The 21,681-nt window shown below is 45.1% G+C and overlaps 1 protein-coding gene across 1 annotated transcript in view; it reads left to right on the forward strand.

Annotated features, from left to right (window-relative positions):
• Window positions 1-21,681, forward strand: part of LOC134409385 (collagen alpha-6(IV) chain-like) — a 203,616-nt gene that overhangs the window by 45,173 nt on the left and 136,762 nt on the right. The window contains exon 3 of the mRNA XM_063142097.1: window positions 15,793-15,876. Within this exon, the coding sequence (XP_062998167.1) occupies window positions 15,793-15,876 (84 nt within the window). The remainder of the gene's footprint in view (window positions 1-15,792; window positions 15,877-21,681) is intronic.

Here is a 21,681-nt window from a genome sequence, read left to right on the forward strand (position 1 = left end):
ATGTGACCAAGGCTATGTTCGGGTGGGCACGCCCCCTTGGTACTGGACATGCCTTCTTGGGGGCGACCATGTTGTCCTCCTTTTTGGTTTCCAAAATATGGTCACCCTATATCAACATGACTAGGAAGGGGTGGAGACACAGCCTGGCCGGTTGCCAGAATGTGTGTAAAAGACAGATCTTTGGGCTGTTGCCAGTCAGGTGGCATTGTGTCCTACTTCATGCAGGACAGTCCTCTGTTTGAAGGCCTCTCCGATCCATACCCAATTTAAAGATATAGGACCATATGACGAAAGAGCAGGAGTCTTGAAATTTCCCTCTACAGTTAGAACACTGATCACCTGGTCCGTTTCCCCTGTTATGGTGAATGTATTGTATTTCTATTTAAATTACAATAATTACATCCAAATTTGCATCTATACATATAAATTAGCACATTCAGATTTTAAGCAAATCTGTGTCGTCTTTTGGCTTTACTTTTGGGGCGAAGTATAAGTAGACACCCTAATTTCCAGCACATCCAGTAAGCAGCATTTTGAGGTCAACTGCAAGCTGCAAGTCGTAGGACTTTTTGCCTGTTGAAACATGTACTGGATCGTGCCCTTAGAGAAGCAGCCTTCGCCCTCACAGGCTTCTCTGAGGTATTCAGCCTTCCCCAATGCAGCATGAATACATCTGTTGCAATACAGAATGCTTTTGTATTTATTTATTTTCATTTCTATACTGCCTTTCTGGAACCAAACAAGTCAGTTTATATAAAAAAAAATCCAATAAAAATCATAAAAATTCTTCATCATTCAATTTTTACCCAAAAGCAATTTCTTCTTTGTCAAATGGAATGAGAATGGTCAGGGAGGGGGGAACAGGGGAGAAATTTCCAGCGCACAACTACTTTGCATGTAGACTATCCGAAGTTCAAACCTTGGCATTTCCAGGTAGGGCTGGAAAAATTGCCTAAACTCCCAAAGAGCTGCTGCCAGTCAGTGTCCACAATACTGGGCTGAATGGACCATTGTTTTTGACCCAGTATAAGTTAGCTTCCTGTGTTTGCAGCCATAGAAGGCAGTGCCATAGGATTATATGCCTTGCATATGTCTATGACACTCTACCATTTTATGGATTAATGGGATAAGAGCTGTAAAACAATATGTTCAGTCTAAAAAAAGATGTATATTATTAGCAGTAAAGTAATAAGGGCCAAAAGGAGTTGCCTAAAATTGAGTCAGCGTAACTAGCTGAGTCCTGTTGATTCTGTTCTGGGACCTTGTATGAGCAAATCTGGAGTTCTGCCTCTGACCCATAATGGCACCGGTTGCTCTGTAGGCCTTCAACATTATTTTAAAGTGCTAACCCACACCCATTGGTTGAGTGTGGATTGTTGTTGAACCGTGGGTTGTTTGTTGAACCGCGGCTTAGCATAAGCCACCTTGAGGACCCATGGTTTGTTGTTGGGTTTTTCAGGGTGGCTATCATACTACACTGCGTGGTTAACAAGCCACCCTGCAGAAAATATCCTGGGTTCAAGCACCTGGCCACCCTGGTCACATTGTTGTCCCATCATAGTGAGATGTATCTCTGTGTAAAGTATAGTTATTCCCTCTGCATTTGCATTTATGCTTATAATAAGCCTGTGTGGGTGTAATGCAGATTGGGGTTGCCTGTTGTCCTCTCTTTTGGTGATGCGTTTCCTCTTTTGGGGGGGGTGATGTGTCAGTGGCCACCCCATTCCTGCTATGTTCCTTTGCACGCCAGCTGTACAGAGCTGCAGAGTTTGTGGAAGTTCTAAAAGGAGAGAAAGGAATCTGACTCAGGTCAACTCACTAGTAGAAAAAACACCTGGTCGCTTTGAATACAGGTGAGGTGTCTGTCTTTCATAATCTCTCCTGGAAGCTAAAGGCTAGAGCCCGTCTGCAGCAACATGACTGTTCTCGCCAGAACTTTGAGGAAGACAGCTGTTTTCTCCCCTTAGTTCATTTGAACCCCTTCTGCCCCTCTGTTGCTACTGTTTTAATGATTTACAGCCTAGATACATCTACTCAGAAGTAAAACCCATTGAGTTTGATGTGGCTTACTCCCAAGTAAGTGTGTATTGAATTATAGCTTTGATTGATGTAGTGACTGCATTTGCACCACACGCTAAGCCACACTCAGTGGTTGAGTGTGGGTTGTTGTTGAACTATGGGTTGTTTGTTGAACTTAGCGTGTTGTCTGAACCCAGGACATTTTTTGCAGGGTGGCTTGTTAATCATGCAGTGTGGTTCCCCCCCCCCCTCAAATGCACCTCCTTGAGAACCCACAGTTTGTTGTTGGGTTGTTCGGGGTGGTTAACAAGCCACAAACAACCCCTGGTTCAACAGCAACACACACAACCATGAGTGTGGCTTACTGCATTGGTGAAGAGCCCTGATGCCTCTTAATTTTCATAATTTTTTTTCAGAAAAAGGACATTTTCCATAGGGTGGCTTGTTAACCATCCAGAACAACTCAATAACAAACCATGGGTTCTCAAGGTGGCTTTTATGAGAAAAATAAGCCACACTGCCTGGTTAAAAGCCACCCTGTAGAAAATGTCTTGGTTCAGACAACATGGTCTCTCCCACACTAGAGGCATTCAAGAGGCAGCTGTCGGGTATGCTTTGAGGTGGATTCCTGCATTGAGCAGGGGGTTGGACTTGATGGCCTTATAGGCCCCTTCTAACTCTACTATTCTATGAAGATTTAGGGGAGACATGATAGCACTTTTCAAATACTTAAAAGGTTGTCACACAGAGGAGGGCCAGGATCTCTTCTCGATCCTCCCAGAGTGCAGGACACGGAATAATGGGCTCAAGTTACAGGAAGCCTGATTCCACCTGGACATCAGGAGAAACTTCCTGACTGTTAGAGCAGTACAACAATGGAACCAGTTACCTAGGGAGGTTGTGGGCTCTCCCACACTAGAGGCATTCAAGAGGCAGCTAGACAACCATCTGTCAGGCATGCTTTAGGGTGGATTCCTGCATTTAGCAGGGGGTTGGACTCGATGGCCTTGTAGGCCCCTTCCAACTCTACTATTCTATGATTCTATGACTCTATGCTAACCCACAGTTCAATAACAACCCACATTCAACCATTGAACATGGGTTAGCAGGTTGTGTGAACAGCCCCATTGTTTTGGGTCCCGCCCTCACTACTTTAATTGTGGTTTTTGTGTTTGTTTTTAATCTGGAAGCCACCTGCGGGGCAGAAAGGCTGGAGAGATTTTTTTTCTCAAAGCAGGTCAAAACAAAAATCCAACTTTGTTTTCCCACTAGCAAAAATGTGGATAATTTGGATGAAAACATAAAATGAAAGGCCACTGTAGGCAAAGTGATTGTCTGAATCGGCCCTGCGTTATGAACGGAGGAGATAGGGTTACTATGCGGAGACTCCCGTGCCTACTCCCATTGCATTTTGAAGTTGTCTGCTACTTTTTCTTTGGAGGTGTGGCAGATGTCAAGAAGCACTTCTTTTTGCTGTGGCACCCCAGATACGGAATGTTCTTCCCAGAATTTTGGCAGATACATTTTGCCTTGTTATAACACCTTCCAACATGCCTTCTTCGGTATAACACCATTAGCACCCTGGATGACATCTATTTTACGGGAGAAATTGATTAATTGCTTCTCGCCAAGTTCCAAATGCAAGTTAGTTGTTTCAGAAGAAGAAGAATACGAGATTTTTTTTTTTTAATGTGCAGCTATTTTGTGCTTAACTAATATTTCCAGGCAACTAACGAAAGAGTAGCCAATGTTTTAATAAGGACTACTTTTCCAGGCGTGTGTGTGTGCGTGTGAGTGAATAGCGCCATTGTTCCTGGATTTCAAGGTAGACTCCTGTGACTTTTCTGTTGCCATGGTGTTGGTATTGGTATTTCCCCCCCTCGATGATACTTCTTTGTAATCTCAGAGGTTTTCCCGGCAAATCAGCTCAGGTGATTTGTGATCAGTTGGGTTGCGTTTTGGCCTTTCTGACGGCCAACATGATTAACTAGGTGACGAAACAGAAAGTTTAAAAGGACAGCCAGGGTTCAGCTTTGAGTGAAATGCAGAGATTGCGTTAAAACGAACGCTGTTCAACTTTGCCATCCTCGCTCTTTATTTATCGCCTGAGATTAACAGTATAAAATATGTTCGTTGGCTGGTGTTAATATTGCCATGAATCGATTTTACAGTTGCGATTTGAGGATAGTGTTTAGACACACGGTGGAATTTTCAAAGCAAGGTGCTTAGTGAAGAATGCTACCAAGTTCTTTTTTTCTTTTTTCTTTTTTGTTTGAAGGCTGAATAAAATAACAGTTTACCCTACTGTTTGCAGTAGACTTTGAAAGTTCAATTTTTTCTTTTAAAATCCCTTTTTTCGTGACAAATTCCTGGTTCTTCCCCGGTGCCTACTCTGTGTTTTGGGTGTGGGGAAAACCTAAAACAAAACAAACGCCCTGGTAAATCTCATCAAAAGGCATGTTCCCATTAAGATTAGCATTTTGTCTCAGGCGAGGAGAAAAATGAGGGTTATGAAAGATTTTTTATTAACCCTAAGAGAAGAAGCATTTTAATTATACAGGACGTTGTGGCTGCATCTGGAGGCGTGTCAGGACAGAAAAATAAAAATAACCATCGGTTGGTACAATCTTCCGCAATCTGCCCCTCCAAATGTGTTGTACTATATTTCCTAGCATGCTGGTGGGATTGCGGGGGAGGTTAGAAGTTGTAGTCTAATGTTGGTGGGCACCCAGTTGGGGAGGTCTGATGAATGGTTACACGTTGCTGTGAAATACTTGCAGCTTTCACAAGGTGAAGCAACGTGAGTCATACGTTACCAGAACTGACTATGTGATTTAAAAAGATAAAACTCTGTTATAAAAATCTGAAAACATCTTTATTACTTACCTTAAAGCAGGGAATCTCCGGGCCAAACCACACACCTTGCATCAGTATTTTTCCCCTTTATGGAGCTACCTGCACCTTGCAGGTTAGTGAGTGGGGAATAATTTTGATTGTGGAAGCAGTGTAAGGAAAACAGGGTTAAATATCCCCTCCTCTCCCTGTGCTGCTGTTCTAATAAAACTTGAAGCCCCCTGTAGATAAGAACAGAAGATGTACCATGCTGGATCAGACCAAGGGTCATAGAATCATAGAATTGTAGAGTTAGAAGGGGTCTATAAGGCCATTGAGTCCAACCCCCTGATCAATGTAGGAATCCATCTTAAAGCATCCCTGACAGATGGTTGTCCAGCTGCCTCTTGAAGGCCTCTAGTGTGGGAGAGCCCACAACCTCCCTACATCATTGGTTCCATTGTCGTACTGCTCTAACAGTCAGGAAGTTTTTCCTGATGTCCAGCTGGAATCTGGCTTCCTGTAACTTGAGCCCATTATTCCATGTCCTGCACTCTGGGAGGATCGAGAAGAAACCCTGGCCCTCCTCTGTGTGACAACCTTTTAAGTATTTGAAGAGTGCTATCATGTCTCCCCTCAATCTTCTCTTCTCCAGGCTCAACATACCCAGTTCTTTCAGTCTCTCCTCATAGGGCTCTTCTTCCAGACCCCTGATCATCCTCGTTGCCCTCCTCTGAACCCCCTGAATCCTTCTTGAACTGTGGTGCCCAGAACTGGATGCAATACTCAAGATGAGGCCTAACCAGTGCCGAATAGAGGTCTATCTAGTCCAGCACTCTGTTCACACAGTGGCCAACCAGCCGTCAGCCAGGGATGAACAAGCAAGACATGGTGCAACAGCACCCTCCCACCCATGTTCCCCAACAGTTGGTGCACACAGGCTTACTGCCTTGAATACTGGAGATAGCACACAACCATCAGGGCTAGTAGCCATTGATAGCCTTCACCTCCAGGAGTTTATCCAACCCCCTTTTAAAGGCATTCAAATTGGTGGCCATCACTAAATTATGGAGTTCCATTATTTAAGTACACCCTCCTCCTCCTCCTCCTCCTCCTCCTCCTCCTCCTCCTCCTCCTCCTCCTCCCATCTATTGATAACTGGAAAGATATGGGCCCTTTGCCTTCCCCAAACAATCGGACATTGCATAGTAACCCAGATCACATGCCGCTGAGCGTTAGGCGATGTGTAAATAGAAGAGCAGGCCCCTTGCAGCGTGGTTCTGCTTTTTTCTCCTTTTTTGGTTCTCTCTGTGTCGTGGCAGAGAAGCAGTCTGCAGGAGATTTAATCTGCATGTTCCCCCACCGCACCCCCGGCAAATGCACTCATCCCAGTGAAAGAATGCACCGGCTGCACCTACTCTGCTCTCTTTTAATCTGAAATAAATCTTGCAAAAGAATCCCAGTTTTCTCCCATCCAGACAGGTAATATTATCTCCAGAAGGGCCTGTCCATTTTCTGTTGGCAGATGCGGGCCGTATCCGATGAAAAGCGATCCTCTCCGCTCTCGGTGTCCCTATAAATTAAATTAAGTACAAGTATTCCAATAAACATGGGATTATGTAAAGGAGTTAACGAAACCTCCCTCAACATCTTGCATCTGATTCTTTTCTTGAACTGCCAGCAGCCAAATTCCATCCACCCACACATCTGCTCCACTTTCTTGCTCCTCTTTCCAATGATGAGTTTCTCAGCGAGTGGGAGGGGGGATACTGTGCAAGGACTGTACCACCTCGGCATTCCAGGGCATTTCTGGATTTGAAGCACTGTTAGTGGGTGTGCAAGAATTAAAGGTCTCCAAACAACTGTTTTTAACTTTTGTAAACCGCCCAGAGAGCTTCAGCTATGGGGCAGTATATAAATATAATAAATAAATAAATAAGAGGTAGGGAGCCATAAATCAGTAGGGCACACGTGTGACATGTGGAAAATTCTGGGTTCAGTCCCCCCCCCCCCCCCCCGTGCATCTGCAGGCATAGAAGACCTCGAATAGCCAGGGCTGGGAACGGGATTTCTACCAGGTAGAGGCACTGCCAAGCTGCATTCACAATGCAAGGTTACATGGGCAAATAGTCTGACCATCATTTAAGCAGTTGTCTGTGTTCCCTGAGACCCATTTTAGCCTTGTACATGAGAATTCAGGGTCACTGAGGGCTAAACTACAAGCTATGTTAAATAAGTAGGGTAGTTTCCAATTCCCAAAGATAAATGAAAGGACTTCTTCACACAGCACATAGAACAATGGGATTTGCTACCATAAGATGTTGTGATGGCCACCAATTTGGATGGCTTTAGAAGGGGGTTGGATAAATTCCTGGAGGAGAAGGCCATCAATGGCTACTAGTCCTGATGGCTATGTGCTACCTCTAGTATCAGAGACAGTAAGCCTATGTACACCAGTTGCTGGGGAACATGGGTGGTTGTGTGCACTCATGTTCTGCTTGTGGGTTCCTGGTCGACAGTTGGTTGGCCACTGTGTGAACAGAATGCTGGACTAGATTGACCTTTGGTATGATCCAGCAGGGCTCTTCTTATGTCCTTATGCACCTGATGGAGCAACTCTCCCAGCGTGAACCAACCTATATCTAAGACCCTTCTTCAGGTGCCTCCTCCAAGGGAGGCTTGGAGGGTGGCAACAAGGGAGAGAGCCTTCTTGGTGGTGGCCCCTGAATTATGGAATGATCTCCCTGATAAGGCCTGCCTGGCATCAACATTGGGCCCCCCCCAGTAGTGGGTGGGGCTAGGTGGGTGCCCAACAATGCCTACCTCTGACAACCAGCCATGATTAGAGGAATCCTGGGAAGCTGAAATGGTGGCTCAGGCAGTGAGCATGGGGGGCTCAGGGCAGGTGTCAGTGCATGAGGGGGCCCCTCTTGGGGACCTTGCCCCTACCTGAGACTGCCAGGTGTGATGTCCATGCAGTCTAACCCAACCCACCCATGCAATCTACACTTTTATAGACCACCCCCCTTTCCAACCCCCCCCCCCATCTTCAATTCTTTCACTTCCTCTGCTTGGTAGACCTGGCCACAATTTGGGAGACATGGAGCTGAATAGCAGTTTTGTGGCTACTGGAATTGCCGGGGGCTGGAAACCGTGAAACCACTGAGCGGTTCATTGCGACTTGTTGCGAGTTGCATTGCTTCTTTTAGCCGCAAGTCAGGTTTTGATTCCTTTTGGAGATGGGAGGGGGTTCTGTTTGCTAACAACATCTATTTCAAACCAAGTGGAATTAGCACGACATCTCATAGTTCTACGATGGTCCTAGGAGGTGACTACATAAGTTTGTATTTAGAGACGCTATAATTAATGCTGCCTTTCAGCTGCCTTGGTTTGGTTTGGTCTGTTTGCAACTTGCAATGGAGAACTCTCACTCTTAAAAATAACACCGGGCTAAGAAGAAATGACTCGGCCAGGTTTGCTCATTTTAATCTAATGTGCCCTCCGGGAGCAAAACTGGATGGCCCTAATCTTGATACAGTATGCAAAGATGAAAACATGGGTTTGAATATATATATATATATTCACACACCTTTGGGCTTATTCTTTGGTAAGCAAAACTCTACCTTCACATGGGGTCGGTTCTACCCTGTCTGTATCTGATGTATATAACTGTCCTAATTTAGAAACTTAATCCAAGGCTGGGCTATAGCAGTAATTTGAACAGACTAATGCTCAGCTACAGCCGTCTGGCTGATAGATACAGTTAGCGCCTGCCAGATAAATGGAATAATGCAACCATCTGATAGTAATTGTTGTGAACTGCCCAGAAAGCTTCAGCTATTGGGTGGTATAGAAATGAAATACAGAATAATAATATTGGGGAGGGGACGGACCTTTTTTATATATATAAAAATCAGGTTTGGAGATGCTTGTTTCTCCTTCAAGAAAAGAAGGATGAAGTCAAGTTAAACTCTTTTCTAACCCCCTTGAACTGGTGCTCCAGGGCTCTCCAAAAGGCAGCAGTTTCCTCCAATCACCTGTTGTTTGGTAGTTTAATGATTTTTGTTCATGTTTCTCCCCACTCCAAAAGGTTGGAATGACTCTTTTAAGGTCTAGTTAGGGTAGGAGCTTCAAAGAGAAGTATACTGTTGGTTGTTTTTTACTTCACCATTTTGCCACTGTCTCCACCCACCAGTGGAAAGCACATCCCAAGAACTTCTCCAAAATTGGAATGGGTCCTCTGCACCTCTGTTATAAAAATACGGAATTACCTGATTTGGATGGATAGGTAATTCATGCAGGTTAGGCCACAGATCTGAACCCTGAACCCTTGATGCATGATTCCAGAAAATCTGTGCAGTTAAAGTTACTAATGGTGCAATCCTATGCATGATTAGACAGCTGACGGAGGAATGCTGAGAGTGAAAGGACTTTTTCTATCTAAACTTGCATAGGATTGCACCCTAAATGGGCTTTCGCTCTTTTTCCCCCTGGGATCCACCATAAAATCTCCCCGATCAAGCCCTATTGAAAGGTGACAGGAGCTGCTGGTAAACACAGTGCTCTTTCACGGTTCCTATTAATACGTCGGTTCATTTCAGTGGGGGCCGTGCGAGAGATTCTCCTGGTGGATTCTCGTCTGAGAGACACTATTTTCCAGCATTCTTTTCCAGCTGTGCAGCCAACTGCCATGCCTTGCTGTAACCTCTCCAGACTCGGCTGCATGCATTCCAATTAAGAACAATACATTAGATTTTCTATAATCCTATAAGCCTCCTATTACATAACCTCAGCCTTAGCGTGAAATCAAATAGCTTTGGCCCTTGCGTGGCATTTTTGGAACTCTAGCTATTTACACTGCTCCAGTGATAGGTAGAGGGGCTAAGGAGTTCTTTTTGTAGGATGTGTCCTAGGTGCTTTGATTGATTGATTAATATAACTATTTTCAGGCTGTTTCCCACCAAACAGGCCTTCAAAATGTCTTGTGCAGTTTCATACCACATTATGTCTCAATTAGCACTTTGCTTCCCAGGGCTAAATTTGCTTACTACAGGATTTCCAACTAATGCGAAACTAGTGTCTAGCTATTTAGGAAGTGTATAAATATCCTATTTCTAGACTTCTCTAATGATAAAAGAATCTTGGATGACGAGTGGACCACATTATAAGTGTGGAAATGGACTTTTAATTTAACACAGAAGGTAGATCTCCAGATGTTTGGGACTTCTAGCTCCCATAAATGCTGCCTGCATGACCAATGGTCAGGAATGCTGGGAGTTGAAGTCAGAAACATCTGGAGATCTACCTACTGCCTACCACTGCTGTTCGCACTGCTATACACTACTGCCATACTCACTGGGTGGGAGGGTGCTGTTGCACCATGCCCTGCTTGTGGGTCCTTGGTCGGCAGCTGGTTGGCCACTGTGTGAACAGAGTGCTAGACTAGATGGACCCTTGGTCTGATCCAGCAGAGCTCTTCTTATGTTCTTATGACCTGGGAGAAAGTTCCATTGAACTCAGTTGATCTTACTTCTGAGTAAAAATGTGTAGAATTGTACTGAGAGTAAAAATGTGTAGAATTGTACTGGTCAGTCTGGGTATATATGGGTGCTATCTATCTATCTATCTATCTATCTATCTATCTCTGAATATTGCATCTTGGTAGATGACCACATGGAAAAACAAGTTGTTCTTTAACACAGGATATTTCCAGCATATTTCAAATAGAGACACTTCTGCCTCACTGGGCGTTTGGAATGCCTTTGACAATAGGGCCAGCTTGGCAGACACAAGCAGTCCACACTGGCCTTTTAGGAGTTAAAAAAAAAGAGAGCTGAAACTCTCCACTGCTCTGTTCATGTGAGAGCTGGAGGGATGTGGGGTTGGTGACACTTTTGGAGGAGAGGAGAGGGCAGCAATGGACTAAATGGATTCAGCTACCTTAATTAATCAGGTGATGGTGGATTGCCAGGGACAGAGGAGGCCTTTGTTTTCAAGGCCTGTTCGTTGTCAACTTGACAAGAAACATGGTGTAGTCTTGCTCCTTGTGGCTTGTGCAGGCTGATGGGTGAAGCCAGCTTGGACTTCAGAAGAGTTGCATTTTGTGCCACACAGAGAGACTTGTTCGTCCAGCGCTTGGTCCCTGCCATAATAAATGTAGTTTCACCAGAGATTATTTTGCTCACAGTGGACGATAGAGAAGTAGGGTCAGCGCCGGGAGTTGGCACGATTGGGCACCTGCCATGGCCCATGCTTCATCAGGGGGGCCGCTGCCAACCCATAGAGCCATGAGAGGAGAAGGAGTGGCAACCAACACACATCATGCTCTTGCCTTCTCCCTCTGGGTGGCCATGAGGATCAGGCCCGAAGGAGGAAGACAAGTAAACAGTGGTGAGGAAGAGGAGATTTTGTTTTGTTCTTTCGAAGAAGCTCACATCTTCTAAAGAAAGAGGTGTGGATTTTGCCAGATGTGGAGGCAGGGAGAGGTTGCATGTGCTTGACCTTGTTTTTCCACCATCATGAACACAGCTGAAATTTGGGAAAGGCAGAAGTAAATTATCCAGACTAGGCAGGATTGGCAGGTGTGTCTGTGGCCCTGCGAGCAATGGAGTCGGAAGTTGCCCTGGGGCCGGTGACTCAGCAAAAAGTCTGGAATCCTGCGAGCCTCTCATGCCAAATGAATCACTTGGCTGCTGTCCAGAGGTGCTGTCGAACCTCCGGTTCTAAATGAGGTCATTCCTGAAGAGGGAGAAGTACAACTGTTCACAAGGCTGGTTTCAGCATAACACTCTCCATCCTACGAAGTGCTTTTGAACATAAGAATGTAAGAACATGAGAAGAGCCCTGCTGGATCAGACCAAGGGGGCATTAAGTCCAGCACTCTGTTCACACAGGGGCCAACCAACTATTGATCAGGAATGCACAAGCAGGACACAGATGCAACAGCATCCTGGTACTCAAGTTCCCCAGCACCTGGTGTAGCGCATAGCCATTAGGACTAGTAGCCATTGATAGCCTTCTCCAGGAATTTATCCAGCCCTGAAAAGCCCTGAAGCTAGATCAGACCAAAGTCTTCTCTAATCATAGAATCATAGAATAGCAGAGTTGGAAGGGGCCTACAAGGCCATCGAGTCCAACACCCTGCTCAATGCAGGAATCCACTCTAAAGCATCCCTGACAGATGGTTGTCCAGCTGCCTCTTGAAGGCCTCTAGGGTGGGAGAGCCCACAACCTCCCTAGGTAACTGATTCCATTTTCATACTGCTCTAACAGTCAGGAAGTTTTTCCTGATGTCCAGCTGAAATCTGGCTTCCTTTATCTTGAGCCCGTTATTCCTTGTCCTGCACTGTGGGAGGATCGAGAAGAGATCCTGGCCCTCCTCTGTGTGACAACCTTTTAAGTATTTGAAGAGTGCTATCATGTCTCCCCTCAATCTTCTCTTCTGCAGGCTAAACATGCCCAGTTCTTTCAGTCTCTCTTCATAGGGCTTTGTTTCCAGACCCCTGATCATCCTGGTTGCCCTCCTCTGAACACGCTCCAGTGACCAACCCGGGGTGTCTGCAAAGCTTGGAAGCAGGATAGGAGGACCTCAGGGCTCCAACATAAGAACGTTAAGGCCTGTCTAGTCCATCATTCTGTTCCCATTGTGACCAACCAGTTGCCTGTGGGAAGCTTGCAAGTAGGACATGAGTGCAATAGCACCCTCCCACCCATGTTCCCCAGCTACTGGTGTACATACGCAAACTGCCTCTGAGACTAGAGGCAGCATATAGCCACTAGTAGACATTGATAGCCTTCTCCATGGATTTGTGTCATCTCCTTAAAGCCCTCCAAGTGGGTGGCCATCGCCACATCTTGTGGTAGCAAATTCCATAGTTTAACTATGTGCTGTGTGAAGAAGTCCTTCTCTGGTTTCCTATTATCTGTCCTAACTCACCCACAATTCAGCTTCGTGGGATGACCCCGCTGGGTCCTAGCATTGTGAGAGAGGGAGAAAAATGCCTCGCTATCCACATTCTCCACACCATGCACCAGTTTGTACTCCTCTAGCGTGTCTCCCCGCACTTCCCTTTTTTCTAAGCCAAACACTTCCAAACATTGTGACTTTTCCTCATTGTGGAGTTGTTCCAGCCCCTTGATAGTTTTGATGGCTCTTTCCTGCACCTTTTCCAGCTCGACAGTATCCTTTTTTAGGTTGCCTAGCAACTGGTAATTCACAGGCATAGTGCTTCTGAGCCCAGAGGTAGCCTATAGCTATCATGACTAGAAGGCATTGATAAGCATCACCACAGAAGAATCCATGTCACTCGTGGAATGTCCCTATGTGCCATTGTTCAAGGTAGGAGAGTCTTGGTAGTTCTCATTCATTCCAGCATTTTATAGATGGAAATAGTAGCCAACCTTTTTAACACTGTCACAAATAGTAGATTTGGAGGGGGGAACAAGAAGGATTTGCTCTCGCTGGGGGTGGAATGGGCTGTCCATGGTTCTTTTGCCCATTCCCTCAATCATGGTTGAAGGACAGGCCATGCCACGCCTCCTCAAGCCCTAAGAATAGCTGTTGTTGATATCAGATGATGGCATGAACCGTGTCTGAATGTTTGGGAAATTGAAAGGCACGTTACACACAACGCAGGCCCTTCAGAGGCAACTGTGTTTTCTAAACAAGTTTCAAGGAAGACGTTGATTCCCTGGCGGTTCTCCTGAAGCAAATATTTGGCCCCAACAAAATTCGAATAAAATCGGACTCCATTCCTGAAAGTCAAAAGCTTTGCAGCCGCACGCATCAATATTAAGCACATGGCCGTTTGCTATGTCAGTAATTTGGGAGTGTCTGATGTCAACTCCTTCCCGTAAATAAAATACTTGTGTGACATGTAACACCTGGTCTTCCGCCAACTGACTCCAATGTACTTCCTCCCCTTCTCCGGTTTCGTTCATTCACAAGTGCGCAGAATGACCTCTTCGGGCGGGGAAAGGAAAAGAAACAGAGAAATGAAGTGTGAGCATCAGATTTTACAGGAAGCATTAATCTCTTTTCAACGGAAACACTTGGATCAGGCCTGCTCCGCACTGGTTTGGGAACAGTCGAGCAAAGTGCCGTTGTGATAGGATTAAGACATTTCTGAAGTATTGATATGCTAAGGTAGCAGCCCTGCAGCTGCAATAAATTAGGATTGAGTGCAATGAATTCTTGTAACTTTGAGTCTCATGATGTTGGCAAGCAGTGTTCTTCCAGCTGGTACTGGAGATATCAGATCACTGAAAGAAATCAAAGTTTATCAACTGCTTTTAAGTTTTTAAATTCAGTTTCCAAAGTGACATAAAATAACATTTGATAATATGGAGTAGAAACAGCTAAAAATCTGATCAAGTAGCAATCATACAAGGGTAAAAGCCACATCATGGTCTAGCAGTGCAATCCTGTGCATGTGTAGACCAAGAAACTAGGGTGACCCTATGAAAAGGAGGACCGGGCTCCTGTATCTTTAACAGTTGTATTGAAAAGGAAATTTCAGCAGGTGTCATTTGTATATATGGGGAACCTGGTGAAATTCCCTCTTCATCACAACAGTTAAAGCTGCAGGAGCCCTACCCTCTTTTAAATCTGGTCACTCTAGTATAGCTCCTGCAGCTTTAACTGGTGTGATGAAGAGGGAATTTCACCAGGTTCTCCATATATACAAATGACACCTGCTGAAATTCCCTTTTCGATACAATTGTTAAAGCTACAGGAGCCCTGTCCTCCTTTTCATATGGTCACCGTAGTGTAAGAAACACTCAGCAGATAAAAATGGACTGACTTCTGAGTAGACAGTGGATTGGATCCAGGTAGAGTGGATTGGATCCAGTTAGTTGAATGTAAGAGCCCTAAGGAACTAAGTTAAGTCGTGACTAATTTGTCCCATTGATTTCAATTACATTAAGACCTTTTTATTCACTCAGTATTTTAACACTTAATTTTAACTTAAATTTAAATTATACTGTTTTAACTCTGTATTTTAACCTTATATCAATTTTGCTGCGTGGTTTTATCCTGGTTGTGCTTTTTATATTGTATTTTGTATTTGTGTTTTTAACTTGTTGGTTGTTTTATGATGGTTTTAATTTTTGTGAACCGCCCAGAGAGCTTCGGCTATTGGGCGGTATAAAAATGTAATAAATAAAAATAAAATAAAAAAATACATTAAACGAAGTCTGGCTCCAACTCCATATCTTTAGAGTTCTGTAGCCGGAATCCCATAACCACTTACCTGGGAATAAGGTACATTGAACTCAGTAGGACGTTCATCTGAGCAGTTATCTCTTAGATTACAAACAGCAGCTTTGGGGGACAATAGCCACTGGGGGAATTTTTGGTGGGAAACTAATATAAAATGTAGCTTGTCCCGGGGCGTTATCACTGGCTGCCAGCAAAAAAACGCCTGTTGCAATATTTCCTCTTCAATTTCTAGGTCCTGTTGAAATCTATTGCTTTTCCACACTCTGTTCTGTGGGTGGTTTACATGTCTCTGTCAGGCTGATATTTAGGAATATATTTGTACGTTGCGTCTACAAAAAAGTTCTGTGATTTATGTTAGCCGTTTGGCACGTCGTATAAGAACATTCTCGACCATTTTGAGTCTGCAACGCCAATTTTTATATCTCTGTTGTCTCAGGGCAAGATCCAGACTTTTGAAAAAGGTTCAAATTGAGATTTTGCTGCCCCGGATGTTGCAAACGCGGCTTCAGGACTTAACATGTACATTGATGGTGCTATATAAATAATAATAATAATAATAATAATAATAATAATAATAATAAGATGTCTTTGCAAGGTTGTCAAAATGGCAGCAAAATAAATAGTTTCTGAGGCGCTGTGTAACTAAGGAAGATTGTGGAAAGCTATATGGGTCTGGCTGAATAATTTTTGTTTCCCCCCCCCCTTTTTTGTCCCCTCAGGGTGGGAAGAAATTTTATCACGGACCATGCGGGGGGCGAGATTGCAGCGAGGGCTGTCGATGCTTTCCGGAGAAAGGTGCACGGGTGAGTTGGTCCTTTTTGTTTGGTGAAGAGAAGCAGGCCCCCAGGTTTCTTATCTCAGCTGTCTTTCTCGCAAGGAAAACAAAGTTATTATGCTTAAGGCTCAGTCTAGCAAATTCATGAGGCAGGGGAGGTGAGGGAGAACAGCTGCAGCAGGACGGCAGTCCCGGCCAAAAGTTTTCAATCCTCAGATGGAAGACTTACTTTCCCAGTCTCTGCACAGACGCCAGCCGGGGAACCAGAAAACAAAATAAATGTGGGCTGCTGTGTGTGTGAATTAGAAGAATGACATTGGGTTGTTTCTAATGTTGGCCCTACTTAGAGTAGATCCATTAGAACGAAGCGGGACTTGAGTCTAGGGGTCCCCAAACTTTTTGGATCAGTGGACACATTTGGAGAGTGTCGTGGGTGTTCTCACAAAATTGCTGCCATTGGGGGGGGGTGGGGCTTGCCTGCTTACAAAATGGCTACCATGGTGGATATAGCTGGTTACAAAGCACTCCTCTCCCAGGAGGTGAACTGGTGAGGCTAAAAGGTAAGTAACTTGCCCAAAAGACTGAGTACAAGGCAGAGGTAGGATCTGAGCTCTCTAAAAATACAAAATCACTCTTTTGAACCCCAATAAAGATGGCTCTGGAGGACACAGCCCTTCACTTTGCAGCATATCAGCCTACCATTTTTAGAAGAAATTTAAAAAAATGATAATAAATAAAAATAGGGAGAGGCAAGAAGAGAAATGTCCATGTTGGAGACTCCAGAGGTAGACTAAATTTGGATACAACCCAATGGATGCAACCTGTTATTTGTAATTCCCTTAATATGTCAGCTGTAATGTAGGTCTTTGAAGGGTCATTGCTCTTCCCAGTAGAGTTTTTTTCCATTGGCAATGGTAACAGCTTCCTGCTTCTAACCAGTATATGGCCTGGCATGTCCTAGTTTAGCATACTGTTGCTCAGGCCACATTGGTCCGGTTCAGACGTAATGGCAAACTATGGTTTCCTGTTGTGTACAAGAGACATGGCGGCCCTTGGGTTCATGTGCTCCTCCTCCCCTCCTGTTTTGTGCCCTCAAGATCAGAAGCTCTAGCTTCTGTTTTTTTTAACAAACCACAGTTCCCTGTGGCATCCAAACTCAGGAAACACTAGTTAGGGAGCACAAACTATACTGAGGTTTCAGATAAGAATCCAAGAACATAAGAAGAGTGCTGCTGGATCAGAATAATGGCCTATCTAGTCCAACATTCTGTTCTCACAGTGGCCAACCAAATGGCCTTATGGGAAGTCCACAAGGAGGACGTGAGAATGACAACATACGCGCAGTCATATTCCCAAGCAACTGGTATGCAGAGGCATACCTCCTCTGATACTGGAGGTAATATATATCCATCACAAAAGGCTTTGATACCCTTTTCCACCATGAATTCCACCACCTTTTAAAGTAGGTACTGCATCTTGTGGAAATGAACTCCATAGTTTTAACTGTGCACTGTCTGAAGAAGTACTCTTTTTTGTCTGTCCTGAATCTCTAACCATTTGTATGACCCTGGGTTCTGGTATTATAAGAGAGGGAGAAAAATGTCTCCCTATCCAGATTTTCCACTGTGGATAATTTTGTACACCTCTGTTATGTCCACTGGTTTGTTCAGTAACTAGATTTTAAGCAAACTACAGTTCCCTGGATTTCAATGTAATAGGGAACTGTGGTTTGTTTAAAAGCCGAAGCTTCTCATCTCTTCCTTCTAGTGTAATGGCCTTCCTTCCAGCAGGCCATTCCACAGTCTGGGAGCGGCAGAAGAGAAGGTCCTCTGGGTAATGGTTGTCAGCGTAGTTTTCACTGACTGAAGTAGATTCTTCCCAGAGGACCTGAGTATGTGGGGGGCGGGTTGTACAGGAGAAGGCGATCCCGCAGGTAACCTGGACCCAAACCATGTAGGGCTTTAAAGGTAATAACCCACACTTTATACTACAGATCCTTTCCACTTGGGCTGGAGCCACATCTGGCTCCTTCAACTGAATTCCCCACCAGTGATGTCATCCTTGATGGCCGCACTGGGCATCACCATCCCTTCTGTCTCTTCCCATTTCTGGGGTTCAGTTGGATTGTTTGAACTGGCCACAACACTGTTGACCTTGCAGTTCAAACTCTGGGCACTTCCCTTTGTTGAGATGTCACAACGCTTTGTGTTTGTTTTCATTGCTGACCTGGGAACTTGGATGAACTTTAACTTTATTTCTTACGGGGTCTAAACGGTTAGAGGTCTCATCACCGCTTCAACAACAACAACAACAAAGCCCATGCAGAGGCCCATGCGATGGAGAGCGGCCTCCCTGCCTAGAAATTTGAGCTTCCATAAACAAGGAGGGTGGACAATGTTCATGGCAGCAGGGAAGCACACAATTGTGTGTGTGTGTGTGTGTGTGTGTGTGTGCGAGAGAGAGAGGGTAGAACCCATAAACATGCACAAGGACACATGCATGGACAGACATGAGCATAAGAACATAAGAAGAGCCCTGCTGGATCAGACCAAGGGTCCATCTAGTCCAGCACTCTGTTCACACAGTGGCCAATCAGCTGCCGGCCAGAGACCAACAAAGCAGGACATGGTGCAACAGTGCCCTCCCATCCATGTTCCTCAGCAACTGGTGTATACAGGTTTACTGCCTTGGTTGCTGGAGTTAGCATATAGCCTTCAGGGCTTAGACGGACACACACAGGAACACACACAGACCCACACCAACACTTATACACATACTAGAGGTAGAGATAGAGATGGATGAATGGATAGATGGATTGATTGACATCAGCTTTTCCTAACCTGGTACCTTCCAGATGTTTTAGATGGCAGCGCTCAACATTCCTAACCATTGTCCATGCTGGCTGCTGAATTCCAAAACATCTGGAGGGCATCAACTTGGCAAAGACTATTTAATTTATACATATCTACATCTATGCAACAAGGGTAAACGAATAATAGAGTCATTTCAAAATATATTTAGTGTTAAACGTTTCGGCTTCCACCCTCGTCAGTAGCTGTGATGTAAAACAGCTCTCAGGAGTGGCAGTTTAGAATGCTTGGAGATTTGAATGGTAGAAAGCTGACAAATTGTCCTCCAGGTTAAGGCCGTATGGAACAAGAGTCCTGAATCTATAAATCAAAACTTTGTTTGTAGACACGGGACTCTTGTTCCATATGGGCCTTAATCTGGAGGACAATTCATCAGCTTTTTCACACTCACACCTGTACCACCACCTCTTCCTCCTCCACCTCCTCCTCCTCCTCCTCCTTCTCCTCCGTTTTTAGCTCCTGGTTTTCCAAACTGCCACTCTTGAGACCTGAAGACTGAAACATTTAGCACTAAATATATTTTGAAATTACTCTATTGCTAGCCTCCCCCCCCCCTCTCTCTCTCTCTCTGTGTTTTAAGGGAAACACAACCCTATGGAGAGAGAGATTTTGCTCTCCATAGGGTTATGTTCCTCTTAGAAGGAAGCCTCGAATCTTAGAAGGTTCCGCCTATCCAGTGCTCTGTGGGGCTGCGGCCGCCAGGGCATGAGAAGTGTTGGAGGCAATTTTCACCTCTCCATCTTCCTTTTAATTCTCCGCCCCCTCTAGATAGGCCATTGCTGCTAGTCAGAGTATGCAATATTGGGCTGAATGGGAGGAATACTAGGAGAAGTTAATTGCATCACTAAATGTTCTTGGGAGCTCAGAGAAACCAGCCACTGAGGAGGTTGCCTGTTGCAGCTCTGCATGATGTAGTTGTTGCTCTGGCTGGCCTCCTCCCAACTGGACGTGGACCAGTGGAGTCTGGTAGCTCTGATTTTGGTTGGGCTGTGATTCCATTCTGGGTTTCAGTCAGAACCGCCCAGAAGTCTAAAGAAGCTATCCAAGGTGCTGGATCCATTTGGGAGATAGGGTTCAGCACCTTGGATGGCCCCTTTAGAGTTCTGTCTAAAGCCCAGAATGGAATCACAGCCCCTCCGAAATCAGAGCCACCAGCCTCCACTGGCCCAAATGGCGCATTTCGTAGAGCAGAATGGTCGCCCTTAGAGGAGGCTGCGCACTGCACTTCTGCATGACTCCCTTGCCTCATTCCAACCAGCCTTCCCTGGGGTGGGTAATTCAATCACTCCTGATTCAGCAAAGGTGGGGAACCTCTGGCCCATGGGCCAGATGTGGACTTCCAGGCCTCCAGATGTGCCCCAGGCCATGCACCTTCACCAGCTCCACCACAGGTTATTGGATATGCTTTACTCCTTCCTGCTCTATCCCCCAGCTATAAAGCTGATGGAAGGAAACCTTACCCAAATGGTGGTCAGCTGCTCCAGCTTTCTCTGGGAGACGAACGAGGCTAGTGCTAGGCAATTGACAAAGCTTTATTGCAAGCAACAATCACTTCTGTAACACAAACTAGATGCCTTCTGTGAAACTCCCCCTTAGGCCAAAACTATGAAAACTAAGTAAGACAATTGTCCTTTCAGAGAAAAGGCTTTTCAAACGTTCATAACTTCAAGGTAGTTGACGTGTGGACGATTTCTCACGCAATCTGTCCGACTGTCTCTTTGCCGCTAATCTCGCTGAGCGTTTTAGTTTCTGGCGATTCCTAGCATCAAGTAAGGTTTCTGAATGCTCACCGCCGGAAGTTGACTCCCTGTCCCGTGAAAGCATAGAATTTGGCCTTGAGGAGATAGACTCGGGAGGGGGCAGATTCCCAGCTGGAGTGTCTCCTGTGTGAACCTCCTCCCCCACTGGCTGTAACTGCCTGGTGTCTGGCTCGGCGTCTTCTGAGTCTGAATCTGTTTCTGATTGATTACCTGCCTCACCTACTCCCAACACAGGAGCAGTAGGGTTATACATAACAGGTGGAAGGTGAATGGCTGGTTGCAGATGTCCCACCCACCCCCGCTCCCCGCCTGCATTGCATACTGAACAAAGGTCAAAGTCACATCTGTAACTCCACCCACTTTTGGCTTGGGCCACACCCACTTCTGGAATATGGACCCTGAGAGATTTCCACCGCTGTAATGCAGATATCGACGAGGAAATGGTTCCCGCCTCCCCGTACAGAGATATGAGTGTCATTCAGTTCACAGCCACATGGGTCAATATACTACAAATGGTGGGGTTGTAGACAGTGAGATCAGAAGGAAATTTTATGCAAACAGCGTCCATCACATTCTGAACAGTGGTCATTCACAGTGCAGCTGCTGTTACTGCTGCTGCTACAAACACCTTGGCGCTAGGTAAACCAATTAATGCATGCAGTGTGATAAAAAAAAAAAATCCTTTGTCCTGATTTAATCCTCTGGTGATAGAAACGAACCTGTTGATAAACTCTAACTAGGCATTCTCACTAATTCCTTTTGAAGTTCACAATGGCTAGTTTAAGGTCAGAGATACAGAGTCCTCAGGAGGTGAAGCGTTCTGCCATGGGGTTTTAAATATCGCTATTTTTGATGTCAGATTCGTGTCCATTCATTCTTCGCTGTAGAGACTGGCCCCTTTGCCCTATATAGGATGCAGAAGGGTTAATATTACAGATTAATATTACTGATCTGTAGCCTTAGGAAAACTTTGCTCAAGAGTGTGTTTTTAAAAAAACCCTCCTTCGTTCTAGGAATGGGCACGCGGCATTTGTTGCAGTTGGGTTTAGATCAGAATTTATCCAGTTTGCGCCTCCCAAATCTGAACACAACATGCATGCAGTCGAAGCCTGCACATTTCTGAGATTGCGTTTTCTATAAGTATGAAAATTGTGCATGGGGGAAAAAAAGTGCACTAACATGCTTTGAGCAACAGGAGAAAAA

The sequence above is a fragment of the Elgaria multicarinata genome, chromosome 15 (assembly GCF_023053635.1).
Source record: "Elgaria multicarinata webbii isolate HBS135686 ecotype San Diego chromosome 15, rElgMul1.1.pri, whole genome shotgun sequence".
Classification (NCBI taxonomy): Eukaryota; Metazoa; Chordata; class Lepidosauria; order Squamata; family Anguidae; genus Elgaria; species Elgaria multicarinata.